Source organism: Canis lupus, chromosome 14, assembly GCF_011100685.1.
Source record: "Canis lupus familiaris isolate Mischka breed German Shepherd chromosome 14, alternate assembly UU_Cfam_GSD_1.0, whole genome shotgun sequence".
In the NCBI taxonomy this organism is placed as follows: Eukaryota; Metazoa; Chordata; class Mammalia; order Carnivora; family Canidae; genus Canis; species Canis lupus.
Window position 1 is genome coordinate 47499516 of NC_049235.1, and position 22871 is coordinate 47522386.

Genomic DNA, 22871 nt, shown 5'->3' on the forward strand with positions numbered 1-22871 from the left:
CGCTAAACCACTGCGCCACCCAGGGATCCCTCTAGTGAAGTTTCATTTTAGTTATTGTACTTTCTAACTTGAGACTTTCGTTTAGTTCTTTTTAATACTTTATGTTTTTTTTTAATTGATATTCTCTATTTGGTGAACATACTTTTTTTTTTTTTTACACATGGTTTCTCTTAGTTCTTTGAACATATTTAAAATAGTAGATTTGAAGTCTTTGCCTAATATCTGAGTTTTCTTAGGAAATAATCTCTATTGATGGTCCCCTTCCCCATATGGGACAGTCTTTGTTTCTTTGTTTTTGTTTTTGTTTTTTTTTTTTGAAAACCGGACATTTAAAATACAACAGGGCAGCCTGGGTGGCTCAGCGGTTTAGCGCCGCCTTCAGCCCAGGGTGTGATCCTGGAGTCCCACATCGGGCTCCCTGCATGGAGCCTGTTTCTTCCTCTGCCTGTGTCTCTGCCTCTCTCTCTCTCTGTGTCTCTCATGAATAAATAAATAAAATCTTAAAAAAAAATAATACAACATGACAACTCTGGTCAGATCCCCTTCCAGGGTTTCTTATTGCTGTTTGTTTAGTGACTTTCTGTAAGTTCTGTTTTCTTTGCCATGTGTAGTCACTGAAATCTCTGGTTTCTTTGTGGTTATTTATGGAGTCTTCTAGGGGAAATACCACACAGGTCAAATAATGACAGTTCCCTGGGAATGGGGCTTTAAAAGAGCCTGTTCTACCTGCTGATTTTTGCCATGATTGTGTTCTGTTGGTTTTCAAGGCTACTGCGGAGCTTGGATGGGAGATGAGAATGGGCAAGTTACTTAGATTCAGCCCCCTTAGTTTGAATAAGCACTCTGTGAATTGCTGCAAGCCTTTTTGTTAATTTCTAGTGTTCTGAAGAACTTGATTTTGACAGTTTTCTCGTTGCTTTTAAAGGAGAGGACTTGCAGAGATCTTTATCCATTCTATGTTCTTTTAGTTGTTTTTCAGTGGGCACACAGAAGAATGATTAAAGGTACATAATATTGTCTGAACTGTCTTCTATTCAATATAATGTTAATGTATCATGCTTATTTTTTTAAAACTTAAAAATCCATGGTATTTTTACATATGGGAGTAAATACTCTGTATTTGGGAGTTGGTATGGTATTGGTATGTTGTGTTTTTCACTTGTTTTTGGATCTTGGTTTTTATAATCTTTCACTATTAGCTTTTCTGTTGGATGCTCTTTTAGCTAAATCTTAAACATATTCTCAAAATTACAGACGTGTGGAAGTGGATTGTGTTGAGTCTGAGAGCATGAAAACTTAAGCTTCTGGTCTGCAAGGCCTGATTGCTCTTGAGGGAAATGGTTTAAATTTATATTCCACCTGTCATGTGGGAGAGTGCTTATTTGCCAGCATCCTCACCCAGTACTGGGTACTACTATACATTTCATTTTGTGCTCCAGGAGATCTTTTGGTATGTTGAAAATGTTTTATATCCATGAGACGTTCTATATCTTTATCTAGTATGGTAGCCACTAACCACTTGAAATGTGACTAGTCCTAAATGAAGCATGCTGTACTTCAAAGGTTATTACAAAAGAAAAGAATGCAGAGCAATGAATATGTGAAATCGTAATAATTTTACTGTTGGTTGCATGTTGAAATAGTGTTGTATATACATTGATTAAACAGAAATATTTTTAGACTTAAGTTCATTTTTTACTCTTGGTTCCTTACTGTGTTTAGTAAAATAGTTCAAACTGCATTTGTGATTTACTTTATGTTTTTATTAGGCAGTGCTGATCTAGACCATTCTTCTTTTTTAAAAAAAGCCCTGCTTCTTTAAAGCTTATGCTATTTAACAGCAGCAGCATGTTCTCACCCTTTTTAAATTTGCCATTTTCTATTTATTCATTCAAGATGTCACCAAACACTCAGTTTTCTTTCCTCCCCAAGCTCTGTCATCATTCTGGGGCATTTTTAGTGCCCGTGTGTACAAGTAGTTCAGTAATTTAGCCTTGCGATTTCTGGGTTGTGTTTGGGCCATCATTTTAATGGCCCCATGTGGTTATCATCTGGAACTTTGTTCCACCTCTAAAATCTTAATGTATGGCCCATTCTAACCACAAGTTCACATTCTTTTAGCTATTTCATTTCGTTGTTTCTTACCTTCCATTCTTGATCCTCTTCATTTTTGTTCACTGAATCACTTCAGCTACACTTGTCCGCTCCCTTGATCCCTTGTACTTTTGTGCACACTTTCTGCAACCTAATAGTTGCAGATGACTCCTGTAGCCTATTGGTTTATACTTGGGTTGCAGATCACTACTGGACAAAAAGATCCTACATTCATGCAGATTTGTGGTCTTCAGCTTTAACATATGTGTAGGATTGCTTGACTGTCTCTGTGGACTCTTGGTCTTTATTGCTGTTCTTGTGGTTTTTCATTCAAATGTTTTACTTCATAATATTGCTGGCCTTCCTCTCCTCAGTTAGAATTAATGCATGATTTTATCTCTGGCCCTTAGAGAAAATCTCACCCCTCCCTCCAGAACATTCTTTGTATCCTAATTTGCCTTTTTTCAGCCACTTGTCTGCTTGATCTTTTTTCTTTCTTTTCTTTTCTCTTTTCTTTTCTTTTTTCTTTCTTTCTAGGCTTTATTTGACAGAGAGAGAGAGAGAGAGAGAGAGAGTGTGTGTGTGCATGCACACAGGCAGAGTGGCAGGCAGAGGGAGAGGGAGACTCAGGATCTGAGTAGAGAGCCTGAAATGGGGCTCCATCCCTCTGACCCTAGCTGGAGGCAGATGCTTAACCTACTGAGCCACCAGGTGCCCCTGTTTGATCTTTTCTATTAGCATTTAAATAGGTGCAATTATATCTCTTTTTTTTTCTTAAAGCCCTCACTTGACTCTATTATTCTTTAGGTTCTTATTGCTCTTCAAAGATAGCATTCAGAAAGAATTGCTTAGTTAAAAAAAAAAAGTTTATACTCATTCTCTGCACTTACTTTATTTACTTCTAATATGTATTTTTCTCCTATCTTTCCTGTGATTTGACAAAAGTCCCTGATAAGGATAAGTAGATTGTTCTATATCTTTATATTGACCACTTCAGAGCATTTGGTACGGTTAACCACTTCTTGAAGAAGACCACTACAGTTGACCTCCTTGAACTACTTCTAGAATCCACTTTTTTCTTCATTCTTCTTTTCTCTCATCTTGTTTTAGGTTTGTATAGGTGGTGGGATGTTAGTGTTGGTTCTGGCCACCTTTCTACTTTGTGTAGTGCATTTGGATTCATACCCATGGTCTTCATACCTTTTAAATGTTGGTTGCTTAAAATGTTAGTATCTGTCTCTTAGACATTTCTAGAACTTCTAGCTTTTATATATGCAAGCTGTGTTAGACATTTGTCTTCCTAAAGTTCAGTTAACACCTTAAACTCAGATGATTCCTGCTTTTAATGATTGGTACCACCATTAATCTAGTTGTTCAAACCTAAATTCAGAAATCCGAATTTTACCCCTGCCCAGGTTAGTTATATAGAGACCTATAAATTCATCTCATTAATGTCTAATCAGCACTGTCCAGTAGAAGTTAATGTAAACCAAATATGTAATTTAAGCTTTTCTAGTATCCACATTTAAAAAGTAAAACGAAACAGATGCAGTTAACTATAGTTCATATTTTAGGTCACCCCGTATGTCTAAAATTTTATTTCAGCATGTAGTCACTATAAAAATTAAGATATTTTTCATAATTTTTTTCATACTAAGTCTTCAAAATCTTGGTGTGCATTTTGCACTTACAGCATGTCTCAATTAAGACTAGCTAAATTTCAAGTTTTTGATAGCCATGTGTAGCTAATGGTTACCTTAATAGACAGAATTTTAGCTTCTATTTCCTCTTCATCTTCACTGCTTCTTTCTTGGCCCAAATCCTGATGTTTTTTTCCCCTAGGTTACTGCACCAGCATTTGGGATTGCTAGCATTCAGAGAACTCTTCCAGGTTCATCTTCAATATTCTTGTTAGTGGTAATTTTCTAAAATAAGAATGTGATTCTGCATGTGAATTAATGTGATTGTGCATTCTTATGCTTCAAGTCCTTTAATACTTTCCATAAGCTTTCAAGATGAAGTCTAATCTGAGTTCTTTAGCATGGCTAACAAAATCCTTCATGATCTGGCTTTTGCTCAAGTTTCCTATGCTATAGCTCCCAGACCCTGAAAATGAGATGTATTAAATTGTTTGTAGTTCCCATAGAGAATTGTGCTATCCTTGAGACCCATGTTTCCCAGCACCCGTCTACATCTTATTGGACTAAGGCCTACTAGTCCTTCAGGATCTGAAGGATCTGACTTTAGGACCAGGCATCCTCCTCCTTTTTTGTTGTCATAGCCATGCTTCATGTTTGCCTAGATAGTATTTAATCACTTTGTTATTATAATTGCCTTCTAACTTACCTGATCTTAGGTTCTGAGTTTCATAAACAGGGGCCTTGTTTTAAGTAACTTTTTTGTACCTAATTGCTAGTACATATATTGTGAAATCCTTGTAAATATGTTAATTGAATGAGAGTGTGGTCAGTAGTTCTCTAAGTAGAGATCTAAATTCCAAGTTCAGAGTAAGAAAAAGAATGGTTTTAAATTTTATATTATCTTATTCTTATGTATATTTATAGAATTAAATATTAAAATATTGCAAGCAAGTTAACTAGGAATCCAGAATACAGAAGATAAAAGTTGGTTTCATCAGTTACATAATTGCTCATCTTAGTGAAAAGGGAGGAACTGGGAGCAGGTGAACTAAGACATGAACTTTTCAAAAAAGTTGGGGGAAGGGAACATTAAAGTCAACATTTAGGGCATGCCCATGCAATCTTGTAACATTTTAGTGTTGGTGTTATATTAAATCTGAAATCTAGGTATTTTTATACCAGTTATATTCAAAACATTTAAATGGTAACATTAATTTTTCCATTGGATTATGAAAGACTAAGTGCTGGACAGTTACATGTATGTATATAGTATACGATATAGGGCTTTGGTTAAGAATCCCAAGGAGTTAGACAAGTAAAATTTTTTTTTTTTTTTACAAGTAAAATTTTGAATCAATATCTTTTCCTTTTGTAGTGCATAGTTTTTTGTATTTATAATTAACTTTTTATTTTTTTAAAGATTTTTTATTTATTTGAGAGAGAGAGAAAGAGAGAGAAACAGAGGGAGAAGCAGGCTCCATGCTGGGAGCCTGATGTGGGACTCATCGGGATCTCTTCAGGATCACACCCTGGGCTGAAGGTGGCGCTAAAGCGCTGAGCCACTGGGGCTGCCCAGAATTGCTTAACTTTTTAGAAGAAAAATATGTTTGTCCCTGTGTAAAATAATGTACAATATACTTAGGTTTTAAATTCCAAAGGGCACAAATTGAACTTGAAGTTCATTAGGGAAAGACCAAGTGTTTATCTTTGAAATTTAAAGTTCTGGATTAAAAACCTTGAATTTTTGTAGCCTATATATATATTTTTTTTAATTGCAGCTTTTAAAGGGAGAAATAGAATTCTGGTGATATTAAGGTAATTTGGGACTGAATATCTCGTTTTGTAAAGATGAAGGAAGTTGAAGGTTTGTAGTGTATTTTAGCATGGGTATGTTTTAATTTTTCTCAAATTCTGGTTTTTGTCAGGCTTTCTTTCTGTTATAGTTCTCTGCTCAATTTTGTTATTGTAGAAATGTATATTTGGCAGTTTTCAAAATAAATTGTTTCTTTTCTCTTTTGGAAAATTTATTAAAACATATTAATATTCAGACCTTTAAAAACGATAATGGAAAAAAAAAACGATAATGGATTTCAGATGCCAAGATTTTCATGACTTTATTTTGTGGAATCAGAACAAATGGCAAGAGAATGTGAAGCATTCTTGAAGGTTGCAATAATCTATCAGTTGGAGCCTGTTTGAAGTTTCTTGTTCTTTAAATATAATTGATTTCTAGAAATAAGGTTAAATAAGTTAAACACTGAGATTACTGGATATCGTGTTTAGGTTGATTTTTCCACAGGCAGTGTATTGTTCAGTTTGATTTTCTTTTTTTTTTTTTAATTTTTATTTATTTATGATAATCACAGAGAGAGAGAGAGAGAGAGAGAGGCAGAAACATAGGCAGAGGGAGAAGCAGGCTCCATGCACCGGAAGCCTGATGTGGGATTCGATCCCGGGTCTCCAGGATGTCGCCCTGGGCCAAAGGCAGGCGCCAAACCGCTGCACCACCCAGGGATCCCCAGTTTGATTTTCTTAAATAAGAATTTTGACATAGAGATTTGGCATAGTAACTAAAAGATCTTTGTAAATATATGCGTCTAGAAAAGATGATTTGATAACTGTTTCTTCTTATGTAACTGATGTTTCAAATCAAGGAATACTTTTCAGACCTTAAGGTATTTTGGTAGAAGCCTGCGTGAGAATATACTTTTATCTATATTCACATGCTTATAAGTGTCACAGTTATATCACTTACATCTATAAATAATGTTTCTTATCCAGAGATTATATTTCACACTGGTACTGTGAACATTTTATTTGCCCAGGAAAAGAATCAGTGGGTGTTTTAAGTCTTCTGAATTACAGACTGTGGTTGATTTTAGAATTTGGGGTAAGGAATGATTCTTATGAAATCTGAAAAGTCAGTTTTAGTCAACCAATGTTATATTATTAGTATATTCCCAAAGTCTTTTTTTTTTCTTTTTTTTTTTGGTCTTTGGACAGTTTTTTTCCTCAGAAGGAATTTTCCTAAAAGTATATATTTTAGCCATTTAGCTTTTAAAAATATCTCCCATATGTCAGTACTTCGCTAGGAATATAGAGGAGTCTGACATGGTTTTCTCCTGCTGTGAAGTAATTCTAGGGGACTGATAAGTAATGTGTTTAATTGTAAGATAATTTAAAGATTTTATTTATTTATTTATTTATTTATTTATTTATTTATTTATTTATTTATTTATGCATTCATTTATTTATGAGAGAGTGAGAGAGAACAGAGTGGGGGGGGGTGGGTGGAGAAAGCAGAGGGAGAAGCAGACTCCCTGCTTAGCAGAGAATGTGGGGCTCAGTCCTGGGACTCCAGGATCCTGACCTGAGCAGAAAGCCGACGCCCAACTAACTGAGCCACCTAGGCTCCCCGATTTTGAAATAATTTAAAGTGTAAAACTACTTAAGATGTTATAATACTGTTGTGGAAAGAATTGTTTACCTTCAGCCTACTCAATCTTCTTCCTCATTTTTTTTTTTTTCTTCCTCATTATGTTACTGCTCTTGTCCACTGTTACCAGTAACCTTCCTATTTTTATGCTTATGTCTTTGGTATTTCATTTGATATTTCAGTGGCATTTAATAAAGTTAAGTGACCTTAAGTCATTCCTGGTGTTCCTTTTCACTAATTGATCTTTCTCACTCTTTCTCTGCCTAACATCTCAAATGCTCCAGGACTCTAGCTAGACCCCCTAAATGTATAGTTTCCCTTGAGAATCCATCCCTCTCTGCTAAACTGCCTGTATACTTATGATTCCTAAACCTATGTTCTCAGCACCACCCAACCCTGCAGTTTCTGGACTTATGTTTTCACCTGCCTATTGGACATTTCTTCTTGAATGTATAATAGACACATCAGACTTAACATGTTCAAAACTGTTTTTGATAAAGACGATTTTGGCCCTCACCTGGCCTGCCCAGTCTTTTCTTCCCCTTATTATTCCTATTCTTAGAGATATCGCTCCATTGAGTTGTTTAAGCCAAAAGTGTGGGAGTTATCTTGGTCGATTTTTCCTTCACCAGTCACATCTAGTGCATCAGAACATCCTGGCAGTTTTAGCGTCAAAATGTATTCTGAATCCTTCTTATCTCTTTTTGCATCCACACCATCTAAATTCGGTATACCCTTTCTTTCTTGGACTATTTATTACAGTAGGCTCCTTATTAGTTTTCTTGTTTCTACTTCTTCTCTTACCTGTGAGAGCTATCTTTAAAATACAAATCAGGTCAGGTCACTTGCGTGTGTACAACCCTCCAGTGGCTTCCCATCATGCCTAAAATAACATCTAGATTTCTTACTTTGGCTGGGTCCCCTATGATCTGGCCTCTGCCTGCCTCCCTGACCTCATTTTACCTGCCTGATCCACCACCTCACATCATTGTAGTTCATGTAATTTTTTTTTTTTTTTGGACTGAAAGTACTAAGTTCATCTCTACTTTAGGGCCCACCCCTTTGCCTAGAAATCTTTTCTCCTGTTTCTTAATTCACTCCCAATATTGTACTAAATGCCATAGACTGTTCTAGGATTTGAGGATAAAGTAGTGAGTAAGACACAGGGACAGACTTTCCGACATTTTTCTTATGCTTTTTGTCTGGAGGATTCCTTGGATAAGCAACCTAAAATGCTCTCTGAAACTTTTTCAGCTTTCCCAGATGGCTTCTTCTTTTTTGATGCCATAATTTTTAAGTGATTTATGTAATCTCTACCTTGATGGAACTTAAATTGTAATTGGAGGTGGAGATTGCAATAAACAAGATGAGTAAAACATTGTTAGGTGGTAAAAAAATGCTAAGGAGAAAAACATTAAGCTGCAGCAAAGTGATGAGAATGGAGCTGTAATTTTGGATAGGGTGGTTAGGGCAGGCCTATCTGTGAAGTTGACTTTTTTTTTTTTTTTTTAAGATTTTATTTGTTTATTCATTAAAGAGAGAGGCAGAGACATAGGCAGAGGGAGAAGCAGGCTCCATGCAGGGAGCCTGACATGGGACTCGATCCCGGGTCTCCAGGATCACACCCTGGGCCAAAGGAAGGCGCTAAACCGCTGAGGCACCCAGGCATCCCAGAAGTTGACATTTGAATATCATCATCATCTATTCCAGATTGTGATATAACTAATAGATTTGTGTCAATATACAATATAATGTACACTTTTCACAGACATTTTGTCCATAGTTAACTTTTTTCTCTATGCTTCATTAGTTGCCTTTCAGTTTTCACAGCTCACATTAACTTCATCTTCCTATTTGTTGCTTGCTGTCTTTAACTTCTTTGCCTTTTCTGTGTCCACAAGTCTTTTTTCTTCCAATTCTGAACTTTAATCAATAGAACTGAAGATATAGCACTGTATAAAGATTTTTAGCTGAAAACATTTGCATTTATCTGATATGAGCAAAATTGTATGAAAAATTTTTTTTTTTTTTCTTGGAATTTAAACTCGGTCCCTATATACCTTGCTGAAACTTCATACTTGACAGCTTTTCTACCATTTCTTTGAAAACTTCAGGTGCAGGACATAGTAATTGGCTTTTATAAAAAGATAAGAGGTCTTTTGTTCCATATTTCATCAGGAATGCTGCTGAACATGGGTTAAAACTACTGGGCCTTATATCCCATTAAAAAAGTATTATTTTAAATACTTAAGTCTGTCCTCACTTTGTTCATAATTTACTTCTAATTTGTTGCGTTACATGTAAGTAACTTTATTTTTTCCTCTATTTTTTGCTATGTTCCAATGGATTTGCCTTTCCTGTTTGGACCGAATATGTCATATACAATTCTTGGAATGCCTCATTTACTGTTCCTCTGTGGATCTGTTCTGTTGGAATCTGGAACACTGGAATGATGGAAATGTGTTCTTTACAAAGTAGCTGTGAGTATCTGAGAAATTTATACAGAGATGTTTTCAGTCTAAATTAACTTACAGTTGAATGAAATATGAGCCAAGGAAGCCTTAAATTTGATACATATTTTTAGCTTTACACTTAGTAGGCTTTCAAATATTTGATTTTAAAATACTATACTCTGATTAATATTCCTAGTTAGTATATTTAAAATTAGCATCTCCATTTAATTGGCTTGGTTATTCTCTCAACATTTGACTTAAAGATTAGTTTATATGAATGCAATAAAAAGGCTAAGAGGTGATAGAGGGAATATTTTGTTACATGTGATACTAGTGAGAATGCAGATTGCTATTTGTTAAATCCAGGTGTGTTGAATTAATGCTTTGATCTCATGAGTTTTTTTTTTTTTTTCATTTTTAATGAGAAATTAAGTGTGTCAAAAACTTTTAAGAGAAATAGGTACCTCTTAGGAATACTTTACTATTGTATTTTAATGATGACTAAGACCTACCTCTAAGTAAAATTAACTGGTAAGACCACTCACTCAGATGGTCTGAACTATGGGCAGTTTTTCTCACCGTTGGGTAAGTTATAAGTCAGACTTACTTACTACTTCAATTTAAAAATAGGTTTCTTTGACTTACGAAGCTATTGTTGAGGTCATCAAAGAATCAAAAACCATGCAGAAAACTGAATTCTAATTTTCTTTAAAATCTGGATAAATCTGATGTCCCTGATGAGGGAGACAGCAGGATCATTTAAATGCTGATGTGGCATAATTGGGCTTGATATTAATAGCTTGAAAGATATTGCTTACTGATGGAGATTGTGAGAGCTTGTAAGAATTTATGAGAAAATTGTTTTAAACTCAAGATTTGATTTCATTTCATGAATAAGAAGACAAATATCAAGAAACTCATACCTGTGGTAAAATCATATGAGCAAAAGGGATAATTGAAAGAGTTCTTGATATTAAGGGGATTTGAATTTTTTTATTGTGAAAATCTATGTTGTTTTTTAAATGAAATCTTTGCTCTGAGGTAGTGTCTTTGGTTATTTTATGCTCTTGGATTTTTAAAATTGACCATTATTTTGTCAAATCAACTCATACTCCCAATTTATTTTGTCTCTTGCTGCAATTAATACCTTTACTGATAATACTATAAAATTAGTCTGATTTGCCATGAATAATAGTTGATATAGTTTACTGAAATAGGTTATTGACAGAAATTTGAAACGTGTGACAAAAGAGTTTTGTTGATACATAATAACTTGGCCCTTTTTGGTTTTCTCAGCAACAGAAGAACCTTGAAGGCTATGTGGGATTTGCAAATCTCCCAAATCAAGTATACAGAAAATCAGTGAAGAGAGGGTTTGAATTCACACTTATGGTTGTGGGTAAGATATATTTTCTTATAAAATTGGATTTTAACCTGAGCTTTAAGTTATTAATCAACTGAATGAATTTAAAAGACAGCATAAATGACTATACGAATTGTGTTATGATGTGGATACATTTTTTAAAAGATTTTATTTATTTATTTGAGAGAGAGAGAGAGAGTGTGCATGTGTGCACGATCAGGGGGAGGGGGGAGGGATAAGCAGACTCTCCACAGAGTGGGGAGCCCTATGCAGAGCTTGATGCTGAGATCATTATCTGAGCTGAAGTCAGATGCTTAATTGACTAAGCCACCCAGGTGCCCCTTATGTGAATACATTGTAAAATTTAACTTGGTGGCATGATAGGATTTATGTATTTTCTTGCCTCTTTTTTAAAGGTGGCATAATTTTAGAAACTAAGTAAAAGGTGAAAAACGGTGGGGATAGTGCAGGAATAGAACACTATAAAGAATTTCTCTTCAATTGGTAATGCTAGAAAAGAAAATAATATCTGGTGGTTACTTAATACTCCAGGATAATTTTATTCTCTGGCTCATATACTGTAGTGGAGTTACATCACATGAAGATTTAACTTAAACATGTATGTTCTGAATTTGAAAAAGAAGGGTGAAATAGAGGTTCATAATCATGCAAGTGATTACCCTGGAAGTTCATTTAATGAATATAAGCTCTGTAGTGAGTGAAATATGGTTCTCATTTTTCTCTAATTCAGTCTCATTTTTCTTAGTGTTTGATGCTATGAATACTATACCCTGTCTGAAGTCTGTTTTAAGAGATTGTCAAGGGTTATTTTGACTGTATATTGGTACCATCATTGTTATGTTTGAAGACAGAGTGTATATATGATTAGTAATATTAATTGTATAATATTTTCACCTCATAGGCTGCCTTTAGAACGTAAATCCTAAGGATGGTGAAACTTGTATTTCTCTATATGTTTTAAGAGGTTGAAAGGTGGATTAATGGATTCACTATCCTTGACAAAGAAAATTGAGTTGCTGCTAGGTCTTTTGTAGTGTTCATTAATTTTTACTAATTATATTCAACTCCTGGTGTTTTTATTTGGGTGTTGAATTTGATAAATTGAATTAGCTCTGAAATACTCCATCATTTAAAGGAAGAACAGTTTATTGGCCAGAATATTTTACCTGATGGTCACTTTGTGGCTGTTTGGAAATAACTGTGTTGTAATAATTTGAATACTTAAAACATGATACAAAGTGTGCAAACTTGATGTTTGGTAGAGTTGGTTAACTTGCCTTTTTCTGGTTGAGTAGGAGCATATTACTGCTATGAAGCAGGAGTGAGTCTAGATAGATGGATAGATGGCAGCAGATACTTTTTTTTTGTAGGGTAGTTAACATGATCATTGTGTGTGAAGAAATATTAAATGTTATCTTTACCTATATAACATTTGTCATCTTAAATGACAAAGTATAAACAAATATAAAATCATTTTGTAATTTGTAAGGAAAGTTTTTAGGTCTATTAGGAGAACTGTAACTACTTTATTTTATTTTTTAGAAGATTTTATTTATTTATTCATGAGAGAGACAGAGAGAGAGGCAAAGACTCTCCCCTGCAGGGAGGCCCGATGTGGGACTTGATCCCAGGACCTGGAGATCACGCCCTGAGCCGAAGGCAGATCCTCAAGCGCTAAGCCACTTGGGTATCCCGAGAAGTGTAACAATTAAAAAATTTGATATTAAAATTTTAGTTTGAAGAATAACTTTTTTAAAAAGATTATTTATTAATTTATTCATTAGAGACACAGACAGAGGCAAAGACACAGGCAGAGGGGTAAGCAGGCTCCATGTGGGGACCTGATGTGGGAATCGATCCCAGGACTCCAGAATCACGCCCTGGGCTGAAGGCAGGTGCTAAACCACTGAGCCACCCAGGGATCCCCAAAGAATAACTTTTTAAACATATATTTAGTAGAATAATATCTGGGGATAAAGGCCAGATACTTGGTTTAAAATCTCTGATGGTTTTCCAGGTGAAAAAAAAATTTAAGTAATCTGAAATAATTTTTAGAGGAAATATGCAATTCTGGAAGTATCTCATCTATTAGTTTTTCCTGTCAGTCCTTTTGTGAACTAAGCTTTTGGGTTTTTTTCTTCATTGATACAACTTCAGCTGATGTTAAAGAAGAATGGGTGTTTTTTAAAAGTTTTATTTATTCATGAGAGACACAGAGAGAGAGGTAGAGACATAGAGGGAGAAGCAGACTCCTCTCTCCCCACATTGTGGGGAGCCCGATGTGGAACTCCATCCCTGGATCCAGGATCAGGCCCTGAGCTGAAGTCAGATGCTCAACCACTGAGCCACCCAAGAGCCACCCTTTTTTCCTCACTTCACCTTGAATGTTCTTGTTTAATTACCTGTTTCTGTATAGACTTGTTGAGTGCAAGGACTAAATCTTTTCATATACATAGTTGCAGTGTCTTATACGTAGTCACCTTTTAAGTGTCTAATACATGGTTGGTTTTTCTGACTTTAGGCCAAATCTAACTGCGTAGTTTGCAAATCACAGAAAGCTAAACCTAACCTTGCTTTAATATTCTTAATTTAGAGACTGCAAGCTCTTCCTTACAAGCTAAGTCCTCTTTTTTTTTTAATTTAAATTTTACTTAGTTAATATGTAGTGCAATCATGGTTTCTAGAGAATTCAGTGACTCATCACTAACATACAACACCCATTGCTCATCACAAGTGCCCTTCTTCATACCAGTCACCCATCTAGCCCATTTTCCATCAATCTTCAGTTTGTTCTTTGTCATTAAGAGTCTTTCATGGCTTCTCTCTCCTTTTTTCTCTCCCCCTCCTTCCCATATGTTCATCTGTTTTCTTAAATTCCACATATGGGTGAGATCATACGGTATTTGTTTCTTTTACTGACTTATTTTACTTAGCATAATATATTCTAGCTCTATTCATGTCATTGCAAATGGCAAGATTTCATTCCTTTTGATGGCTGAGGAATATTCCATTGTATGTATATACCATATATTCTTTTTATCCATTCATCAGTCAATGGATATTTGAGTTCTCCATAGTTTGGCTATTGTTGATGATGCTGCCATAAACATTAAGGTAGATGTAGCCCTTTGAATCTGTATTTTTGTATCTTTTAGGTAAATACCTAATAGTGCAATTGCTGGATCATAGGATAGTTCTATTTTTAACTTTTTGAGGAACCTCCAAACTGTTCTACAGAGTGGCTGTACCAGTTTGCATTCCCACCAACAGTGCAAGGGGGCCCCCCTTTCTTTGCATCCTGGTCGGCACCTGTTGTTTCTTGTATTGTTGATTTTAGCCATTCTGTAAATCCTCATTTTTGAGATTTATTTATTTATTATTATTATTATTTTATTTTTTAAAAAAGATTTTTATTTATTTATTCATGAGAGAGAGAGAGAGAGAGGCAGAGACATAGGCAGAGGGAGAAGCAGGCTCTCTGCAGGAGCCCAAAGTGGGACTTGATCCTGGACCCTGGTATCAGGTCCTGAGTCAAAGGCAGACGCTCGACTGCTGAGCTACCCAGGTGTCCCTATTTATTTATTTTAAAGATTGTATTTCTTTACTTATGAGAGACAGAGAGAGGGAGAGAGAGGCAGAGACACAGGCAGAGGGAGAAGCAGGCTCCATGCAGAGAGCCCAATGTGGGACTCGATCCTGGATCCTGGGATCACACTCTGAGCCAAAGGCAGATGCTCAACCGCTGAGTTACCCTGGTGTCCCTGAATATTAATTTTTTAAAAAGATTTATTTATTTATTCATGATAGACATAGAGTGAGAGAGAGGCAGAGACACAGGAGGAGGGAGAAGCAGGCTCCATGCCGGGAGCCCGACATGGGACTCGATCCCAGGACTCCAGGATTGCATCTTGGGCCAAAGGCAGGCGCCAGACCGCTGAGCCACCCAGGGATCCCCTGAATATTAAATTTTAAAAAGACCAAGTACTATATGCATCGAAAGGTGCTTAGGACTTTAAAGACAAGGTAATGAAGGAAGCACTTGTCAGTGCAACTTATTTACAGAATTCTCTTGGCAAGGCAGACTACTATTTCTTGATCCTTAAGGGGCAATTCTGAAATCATCCATAATCTGGGGCATGGAGGTCAAGTACTATTCATTGTCAGATGGATCCATCCTTTTCTTAGGTAATTGTATTTATGTCTCTGAAATCATTTTAAATATGAAATAGTATTAATGTCTCTTCTTTCTAGCTATGACCACAGATAGCTCAGGAGGTCAGAATTGCCCCTTTTTACTCTTAGTACATTTTTCTCTTCAGAGCATTTATAGATTAAATGATTTTTGTATTAGGAACCAAGTTTACTCTGTCCCAAAGTAGGAAGTTCTCTGTCATTTTATGTTTTGGTACACAGCAGGTAGATTTTGTTGGGAAGATAGTTTTATGCCAGTAAATCATACGTGTTTCACCATTGAACTTCAGAACCTCAGAATTATTTTAAAGGTTTGGAAGGTATATATAACCTGTCTACCAGGAAAGACCTTCCAAAGATGGTTAAAGTTGGTAAAATTAACATTGTTAATTTTATTTCCATTTTCTTTTTGAATGAACAGAAACATATTTAAGTATATAATTTTCATGCATTTACATTTGAATCTTTGTAGCATTTATGAAAGATTCTGGACCACAGTTTTTTTAGGGAAAAGAGGGCACAAAATGAGTTCCCTGAAACATAACACATTTTTATCATGTATTTTTTTTCTGGGGATAGTTTGCATATTTAGGTTCTCCAGAGGGGTTGTTATTCATCTAAAAAAGTAAGAACGATAGGTGCAAAGTATTTTCTGTAATTAGAAGCACGTGGCATTGATTTATAGTGATTCTTGTGCTAAAATAATGTTTTTATTAATTTTGAAATAGTTGTAAGCACAGAAGTTACAAGTATAGTATACAGCTTTCTTCTCCTTCCCCTTAATGCATGATACTTGTGTATTTTCCAACCTCGGCATATTCTTTTACATAACCATCATACACTATCAAAACCAGAAAATAACAAATATATGTTTGTATACATACATGCTTACATGCAGGTACATATACATTTATATTAATCTGTATTTCTCATTCTCTATATGTATTGAAAACTGTTAAGTTCATACTGATATTTCCAATTTCAGTTTTTTACCACAGAGGTTCTTCTACTTTTCATCTTTTCTTTAGTTGTGCTTCTGAGGTAAGAAACCACTATCCTAATATGTTTACTTACTTGATCAGTTCCCCCTGTATTTAACTTATCAGCTATATTCCCCAGGTTCCTCCTCTCTTTGCTCTGATTCAGTGGTCCTCCTCACCCTTCTCAAGTGCTATGACACCCCATGCCACACTGGTCTTCTCATAGAGATGACCTCCTCATTCTGTTTAGGTTTAGGCCTTTCCCCAGGACCCCTTTGGAAGCTATTTTCATTTTGCTGTCTCTGACACACTGCTCTTGGGCCACCATAGCTCTCCATCCAACATGGTCACCTTCCTTTCTTTGACCTAGATAATAATTTTTGGACTGAATTTTCAGGGAGGAAAGTAGAAGAGAAATAGGTGAAATAACTTTGAAGGGTTTAAAAACTAATTACAGATTTTTTAAAAAAAATTTATTTTATTTTAAATAATTTATTTATTCATGAGAGACAGAGAGAGAGAGAGAGAGAGAGACAGAGAGAGACACAGTCAGAGGGAGAAGCAGGCTCCACACAGGGAGCCCGACATGGGACTCAATCCGGGGTCTCCAGGATCAGGCCCTGGGGGGCCGAAGGTGGCGCTAAACCACTGAGCCAACCCGGCTGCCCCTAATTACAGAATTAACTGGCATATGAGTAGAAGAAATAATTTGATTTTTTTTTGATGCTTAAAAAAGTAGTAAAATGGGGCAGTCCCAGTGGCGCAGCGGTTTGGCGCCGCCTGCAGCCTGGGGTGTGACCTGGAGGCCCGGGATGGAGTCCCATGTCGGGCTCCCTGCATGGAGCCTGCTTCTCCCTCTGCCTGTGTCTCTGCCTCTCTCTCTGTGTCTATGAATAAATAAATAAAATCTTAAAAAAAAAAGTAGTAAAAGTATAATTTGTGGCTGCTAGAGAAAAAAATGACTAACGAGGATAAAACTCTGGAAAATTTAGCTTGGAAATAAATGAAAATTATTTGCAGGTGTGTGTAGTGTTGTAGAGGTACCATTGGCTATATTTACATACATTTTGGCAAACTGAGCTTGTAGAACTTTTGGATGACCTGCAGATTTATTAACAATCGTGACAAATAGATTAATATTTAGAAGGAAGAAAACTTTAGATCTTGGGAGTTCTGTTCTTGCACTTAGGACCCTCAAGCAGATGATAGATAGTACATGTCAAGGAATCAAATGTGGATCATGATTTGTGGTTCATTCTTAACTAAAGTGCTTATAATAGACTGTGAATTGCTTATTATGTTGCAAGTGGCAATAATTACAGGAAAGCATAATGGTGAGATTTTCATAGTATGTTGTCATGGTCCTTAGAATAGATTTTAACTGAATGATCAGTAATTTACCGGACATAGCTGATCAGCAATAAAGTACTAGGAATTACGGATTAAGTTTATAATATAAAAAGGAAAATGACCACTTCAATCCTCAAAGGAATTCTCAGGGAAATGCATGCTACTAATAACAATTTAATTTAATAAATGCTTTGGTGTAGTATACATTTAGAGTGCCATGTAAAGAGTCGGGGGATTTATTTGGGCTTAATGGGGATAATATTTTATTTACCTGATGGGATAGAGTTCTGAAACCAGTAACTCCCTGTTGTGCTTAAATTTCAAATATATAATTTATTTTGGCAACCTTTTAGAAGCAAGTTACAGTTACGCTTTTTATGTTTTTAGCATACAGTGAAAATCAGGTTTTATATTTAATGGAAATCTACCTTATAATACTTAGTACAGCAGCTATTACACTAAAACAGTATATACTGTTTATATACTCTAATTTCTGCCACACATGAGCTTAATGACCTTGAGTAGATCCTTTGAATCTTAGTTTCTTATCACAGCAAACAATTTACCTAGTTTTTCTAAGTCAGGCATAGGGCTAAGATTAAAAAAGAGAGAGACATATCCCCTAAGAATCTGAGTATTTGGGATGGTGGTAGAATGGAAACAGTTGGAGAGGAATGCTGTGTGCTATGTGTAACTAACTGCTCCTGTCTCACAGACAGCTTGAGATAATTGTGTATATGAATATATACATATTTTTGTATATATAATGTATCTAATAAACCTGTAAATATTAAAATCAAATTTTTACTTAAAATATTTTTACTTAAAATATTAATTTTAAGCATATACTTATCAGTGCATTCTTTAAGACTTTAGTTTTAAGATCAAATATCTGTGATGAAGAGAAAAGAAAGATCAGGGGTGGTTCCGAACATATAGCACCTAAGAGGTTAAATACTTGATTAATTTTTACTTTGGACTTTTGCATTGGTTGAATTCCTTTGATTATAAACATTCATGGCACATATGTTATCCTTTTACTTTGCAATTCAGTATAGCAGCAAAGCTCTTTTCTAGTGAAAGTCAGACTTCGCTAATTTGAAAGATAGTTGAGAATTTGTTATTTCCCGTTTTGAGGTAGCTTGCATTCTTGTTAACAAAATATGATTTTTGCACATGCCTGTTCTGTGCATTTCAGTAAAGATACGAAGTTTAGTGTTTTGCTCAAGTTACTTATGTGACACTACTAATTAAGGGTACACTTTATAGTTGCTGCAGCATTAATTCTGTCCTTTGCAAACCTTTTGAGTATCTTATTTTCCTTTGAGTGTGTCAGGTACTTAATGTCGGTGATATAAAGAATTTTAGGGATTGTTTTTAGGTTGACATTGAGATTTTAATTTTGAGGGGCACTTGGGTGGCTCAGTTGCTTGAGTGTCTGACTCTTGATTTTGGCTTATGTCATGATCTCAGGGTCCTGAGATCGAGCCTTGTATTGGACTCCATTGCTGGGCATGGAGTCTGCTTAAGATTCTCTTTCTCCCTCTGCCCTGACCCCCCCCCCCGCTTTCAAAAAAGATATTAATTTTGAGTCTTAAAATTAAATTTTCTCATATAGGTTGGTGTTTGCTTTTGTTACTGAATCATGTTTTAATCAGATTTAGTGTCATTCAGTAGTTAACAGTATTTTTGGCTCATGCCATCATTATAGATAATTTTGATTAAGGAAGAAACATAAAATTTTAGTCATCTAAAAGGGCAAATAAATGAAGAAATTAAATGAACTACATTTTGATTGTTTTCAGTCTATTACCCTGACTTCTTTAATCAAAATCATCTAGGCTTCCTGGGGCACCTGGGTGGCTCAGTCAGTTGAGCATCCAGCTCTTGATTTTGGCTCAGGTCCTGATCTCAGAGTGCTGGGATTGGGTCCCGAGTTGAGCTCCATAGCCTGGGGAGTCTGCTTGAGATTCTTTCTCTCTCTGGTTCTCTCCCTGCTCTTGTGTGTGCTTTCTCTCTCTCAAATGAATAAATAAAATCTTTAAAAAAAAATCATGTGGAAGTCTGCATTTTGACAAGAATGGCCCTTACTCCCAGTTCTGAAGTTTAAAGAGCCCTGCTTTAATGACTTTAATTAAGTCTACTTTAATGTCCAGAGAAAGGAAATAAATTATATATTTCTTTGAAATGTAGTTGTATTTTTTGATAACTCATATTTTTTGATATAACATATTAAGATGCGGTTTTAAAATATTTTTCCTATAGAAAATTATTGTTAAAAAATAGTTTTCCATTAGGAATGTAATACAGAGGAGCAGATGGAATGTTTTAAGAAGAAAGAAGAGGGATCCCTGGGTGGCGCAGCGGTTTAGCGCCTGCCTTTGGCCCAGGGCGCGATCCTGGAGACCCGGGATCGAATCCCACGTCGGGCTCCCAGTGCTTGGAGCCTGCTTCTCCCTCTGCCTATGTCTCTGCCTCTCTTTCTCTCTGTGTGACTATCATAAATAAATAAAAAAAAAAAATAAAAAAAAATAAAAAGAAGAAGAAAGAAGAAATCATTATTACTAATTTTAGTGTATTTTTTGTGTTTCTTATGCATAGCTGTAGTGCTATATTCATTATATATTCTTCCTTCATCTAATACTAAGGCAAGCATTTTTCCATGTCAAACAGGTTTTTAAAAACTAATTCTCATCACAAGCACCCTCTTTAATACTTAAAACAGTTGTGATGAGCACTGAATATTATATGTAAGTAACAAATCAGTAAATTATACTCTGTACTATATGTTACCTAGGATTTAAATAAAACTTGAGAGATAAAAAAGATTTTGGTAAGATAAAATAAAAAATAAAAACTAATTCTCAATGGCTGATTAACTTTATTTTTATGAGTGTATCATAGTATACTTAGCCTGTGTCCATTGTAGTACCTAAAAGATCCCCCGTCTTCCCCCAACTATTATTGCAGTGTATTTCCCTTGTGTGTTTGATTTCTGAAAGTAGATGACATGGTAAAGAATGCAAACTAAAAATGTTGTACCAACTTAGAGTTATCACAGATGTGCTAATGCTTATTTCATCTTATTCTTGGCAGAATTGAGTAGAAATCTTTTTAAAATGCCAAATAGGGGGATCCCTGGGTGGCTCTGTGGTTTGGCGCCTGTCTTCGGCCCAGGGCGTCATCCTGGGGTCCCGGGATCGAGTCCCACATCGGGCTCTCCGCATGGAGCCTGCTTCTCCCTCTGCCTGTCCCTCTCTCTCTCTGTCTCTCATGAATAAATAAATTAAAAAAAAATGCCAAATAAAGGAAAATGATGTTGCTAAATTAGTATTATACAGAGATTCTGTGCTTTAACTTGTAGGCCCTTAATTATTGATGTGAAATTTTTTGTCTAGCTTTTTATTAAACATATTTACACCACTAATGACAATTTCTTTGTATGTATAGTCATGATTTTTGTTTTGGTTTGTTTTAAGAAATACTGGTGAGACAGATTAACACAATCACCAATATAATTCTTACAACCCACCACTGGTCCTTAGTGTATAAATTTTGGTATATAAGATTTATAGAACTTGAAAGAGTAAGTCAGGCATGTAGTTCAAATGACTAAAGATTACCCACTTTGGCTATGAAGGCCACTTCTTCAGAACCACTTTATAGAATCCACTCCCAGCTCAAGAATAAATCAGTTCATTGCTTCACCTCTTCTGTCCACTAGATCTCCAAGTAAAATCCTTCTTTAGTATGTTTCTATTTCCTTTGCTGATATTTTCCTTTTACTTACTGTCTAGTGTGGCCATTGGCTTTAAGCTGCCCTCTAGTTTCATAAAGCCCTCCACTCTGATATTCCCACAAAATCCTTACCTTCTCTGATGAACACATTTCAAACTGTCCCAGTTTTCCTCCAAATTAAAGCACTTATTTCCTCAGTGAACGCTGGTCATGACTAGAAATTAGAGGAGAAGCCTGATTTTTTCCCCCCACCAAGATACAAAGGACTACTAGTATTCACAAGAGTACTTGATTTTTTAAGATGGAATGTTTACTGATCATTAGAACTTAGGCAATAAATAATTTGAAGAATTTGGAGGAGTATGTGAGGAGAGCTTGTAAAGAGTATCTGTCAATTTCAGCTCTTTTTCAGTTTAGCAGAAGAACTTAACAGAAGCTTGATGTACAATCTAGGAAAAATTGCAGACCCTAGCCTAAGTAAAGGCAGTACATTTTAACTAAAATGTGGTAATCCATTTTTGAAATGATCAAGAAAAAATTTCCAAGTAGACATTTAGATTTTTTGTAACAGGAGGATAAGGAAAAAAAAAAAAAAGGTAGTTAGCTGCTTAAACTGAGCTGTATAAAGAGTACTTTTATCTAAGTATAGCAAGAAATTTCATAAACATCCTCCTTAAGACCTCCCAGCTTTAGACAAATGGCAAGTGAGTTTTTTGACTCAGTGGATGAGGTAATTATTGAGTGGCTGGTTGGAATGTTTGCTACTGGCTACACAGCAGAATTATTATTTAGCTCTTAGTGCTTGTGGTCAGTTACTGCAATTAAAATAAGTAAACCTTGTTTAGATAATTGCAGAACCAGGTCATAGGGGACCTGTTCAGCTTGCATTTTAGTATTAGTCTGTACATCAGTCCTAATACATTTTGAAGAGGTGAAATAGTCTTATAGCAAATCCCAAATCACATGTTAATGGAATACCTTGCAAGAAATAATCAGTATTTAGTGTAGTCTAGACTGTTCTTGATAGATTAAATCTTCATAGATAAGCATAGTAAAAGGTAAAACAAATTTATAACATATTTTATAACATTTTAATTTTTCTTATGAGTGGCATCTTCTCTTTGTTTCTCAGCCAGATGTAAAGAAAGAATAAATCTGTACTTTTTAATTTCCCATCCATTTTGTAATTCCTCACCATTTGGTTTCTCTTAACACAGAACTGCTTTTACTAAAGGTCAGTAAAGGACTTCTCAAAAAAAAAAAAAAAGAGGACTTCTCATTGTCCCTGGGCCACTTTAACCTCTTTGAATTGTTGATTATTTTTTCCTTGCAATTCTTTCTCTCTTTTTTTGTGATGCTGCCTCCTGGTTTATCTGTTTTTTTTTTTTTTTTTTTTTTTTAACATCCCTTTCACTGGCCATCTTTAAATGTTAGTGACTCTGGCATTTTCTCTGTTAATCATATACTTACTAGAGTTTTAAAATTTCATCTACCTTTCAAATTTTGGGAAGCATCTCCCTATGGAAATACTTGCCTGGATATTCTGGGCTTTAGTTCTGGGGTGGAGTATAGTCTTCTATTTTGAAATAGCTGCTTAAATGACAT

The 22871-nt window shown here is 35.4% G+C and overlaps 1 protein-coding gene across 5 annotated transcripts in view; it reads left to right on the forward strand.

Moving 5' to 3' along the window:
• SEPTIN7 (septin 7) overlaps window positions 1-22871 on the forward strand; it is a 117975-nt gene that overhangs the window by 23559 nt on the left and 71545 nt on the right. For 4 of the 5 annotated variants that reach the window (XM_038557330.1, XM_038557329.1, XM_038557328.1 and 1 more), the window contains exon 3: window positions 10920-11022. In XM_038557330.1, coding sequence (XP_038413258.1) covers window positions 10920-11022 — 103 coding nt within the window. Of the gene's footprint in view, window positions 1-9604; window positions 9651-10919; window positions 11023-22871 lie in introns of those variants that run through there. The other variant, XM_038557331.1, reaches the window with a different exon arrangement.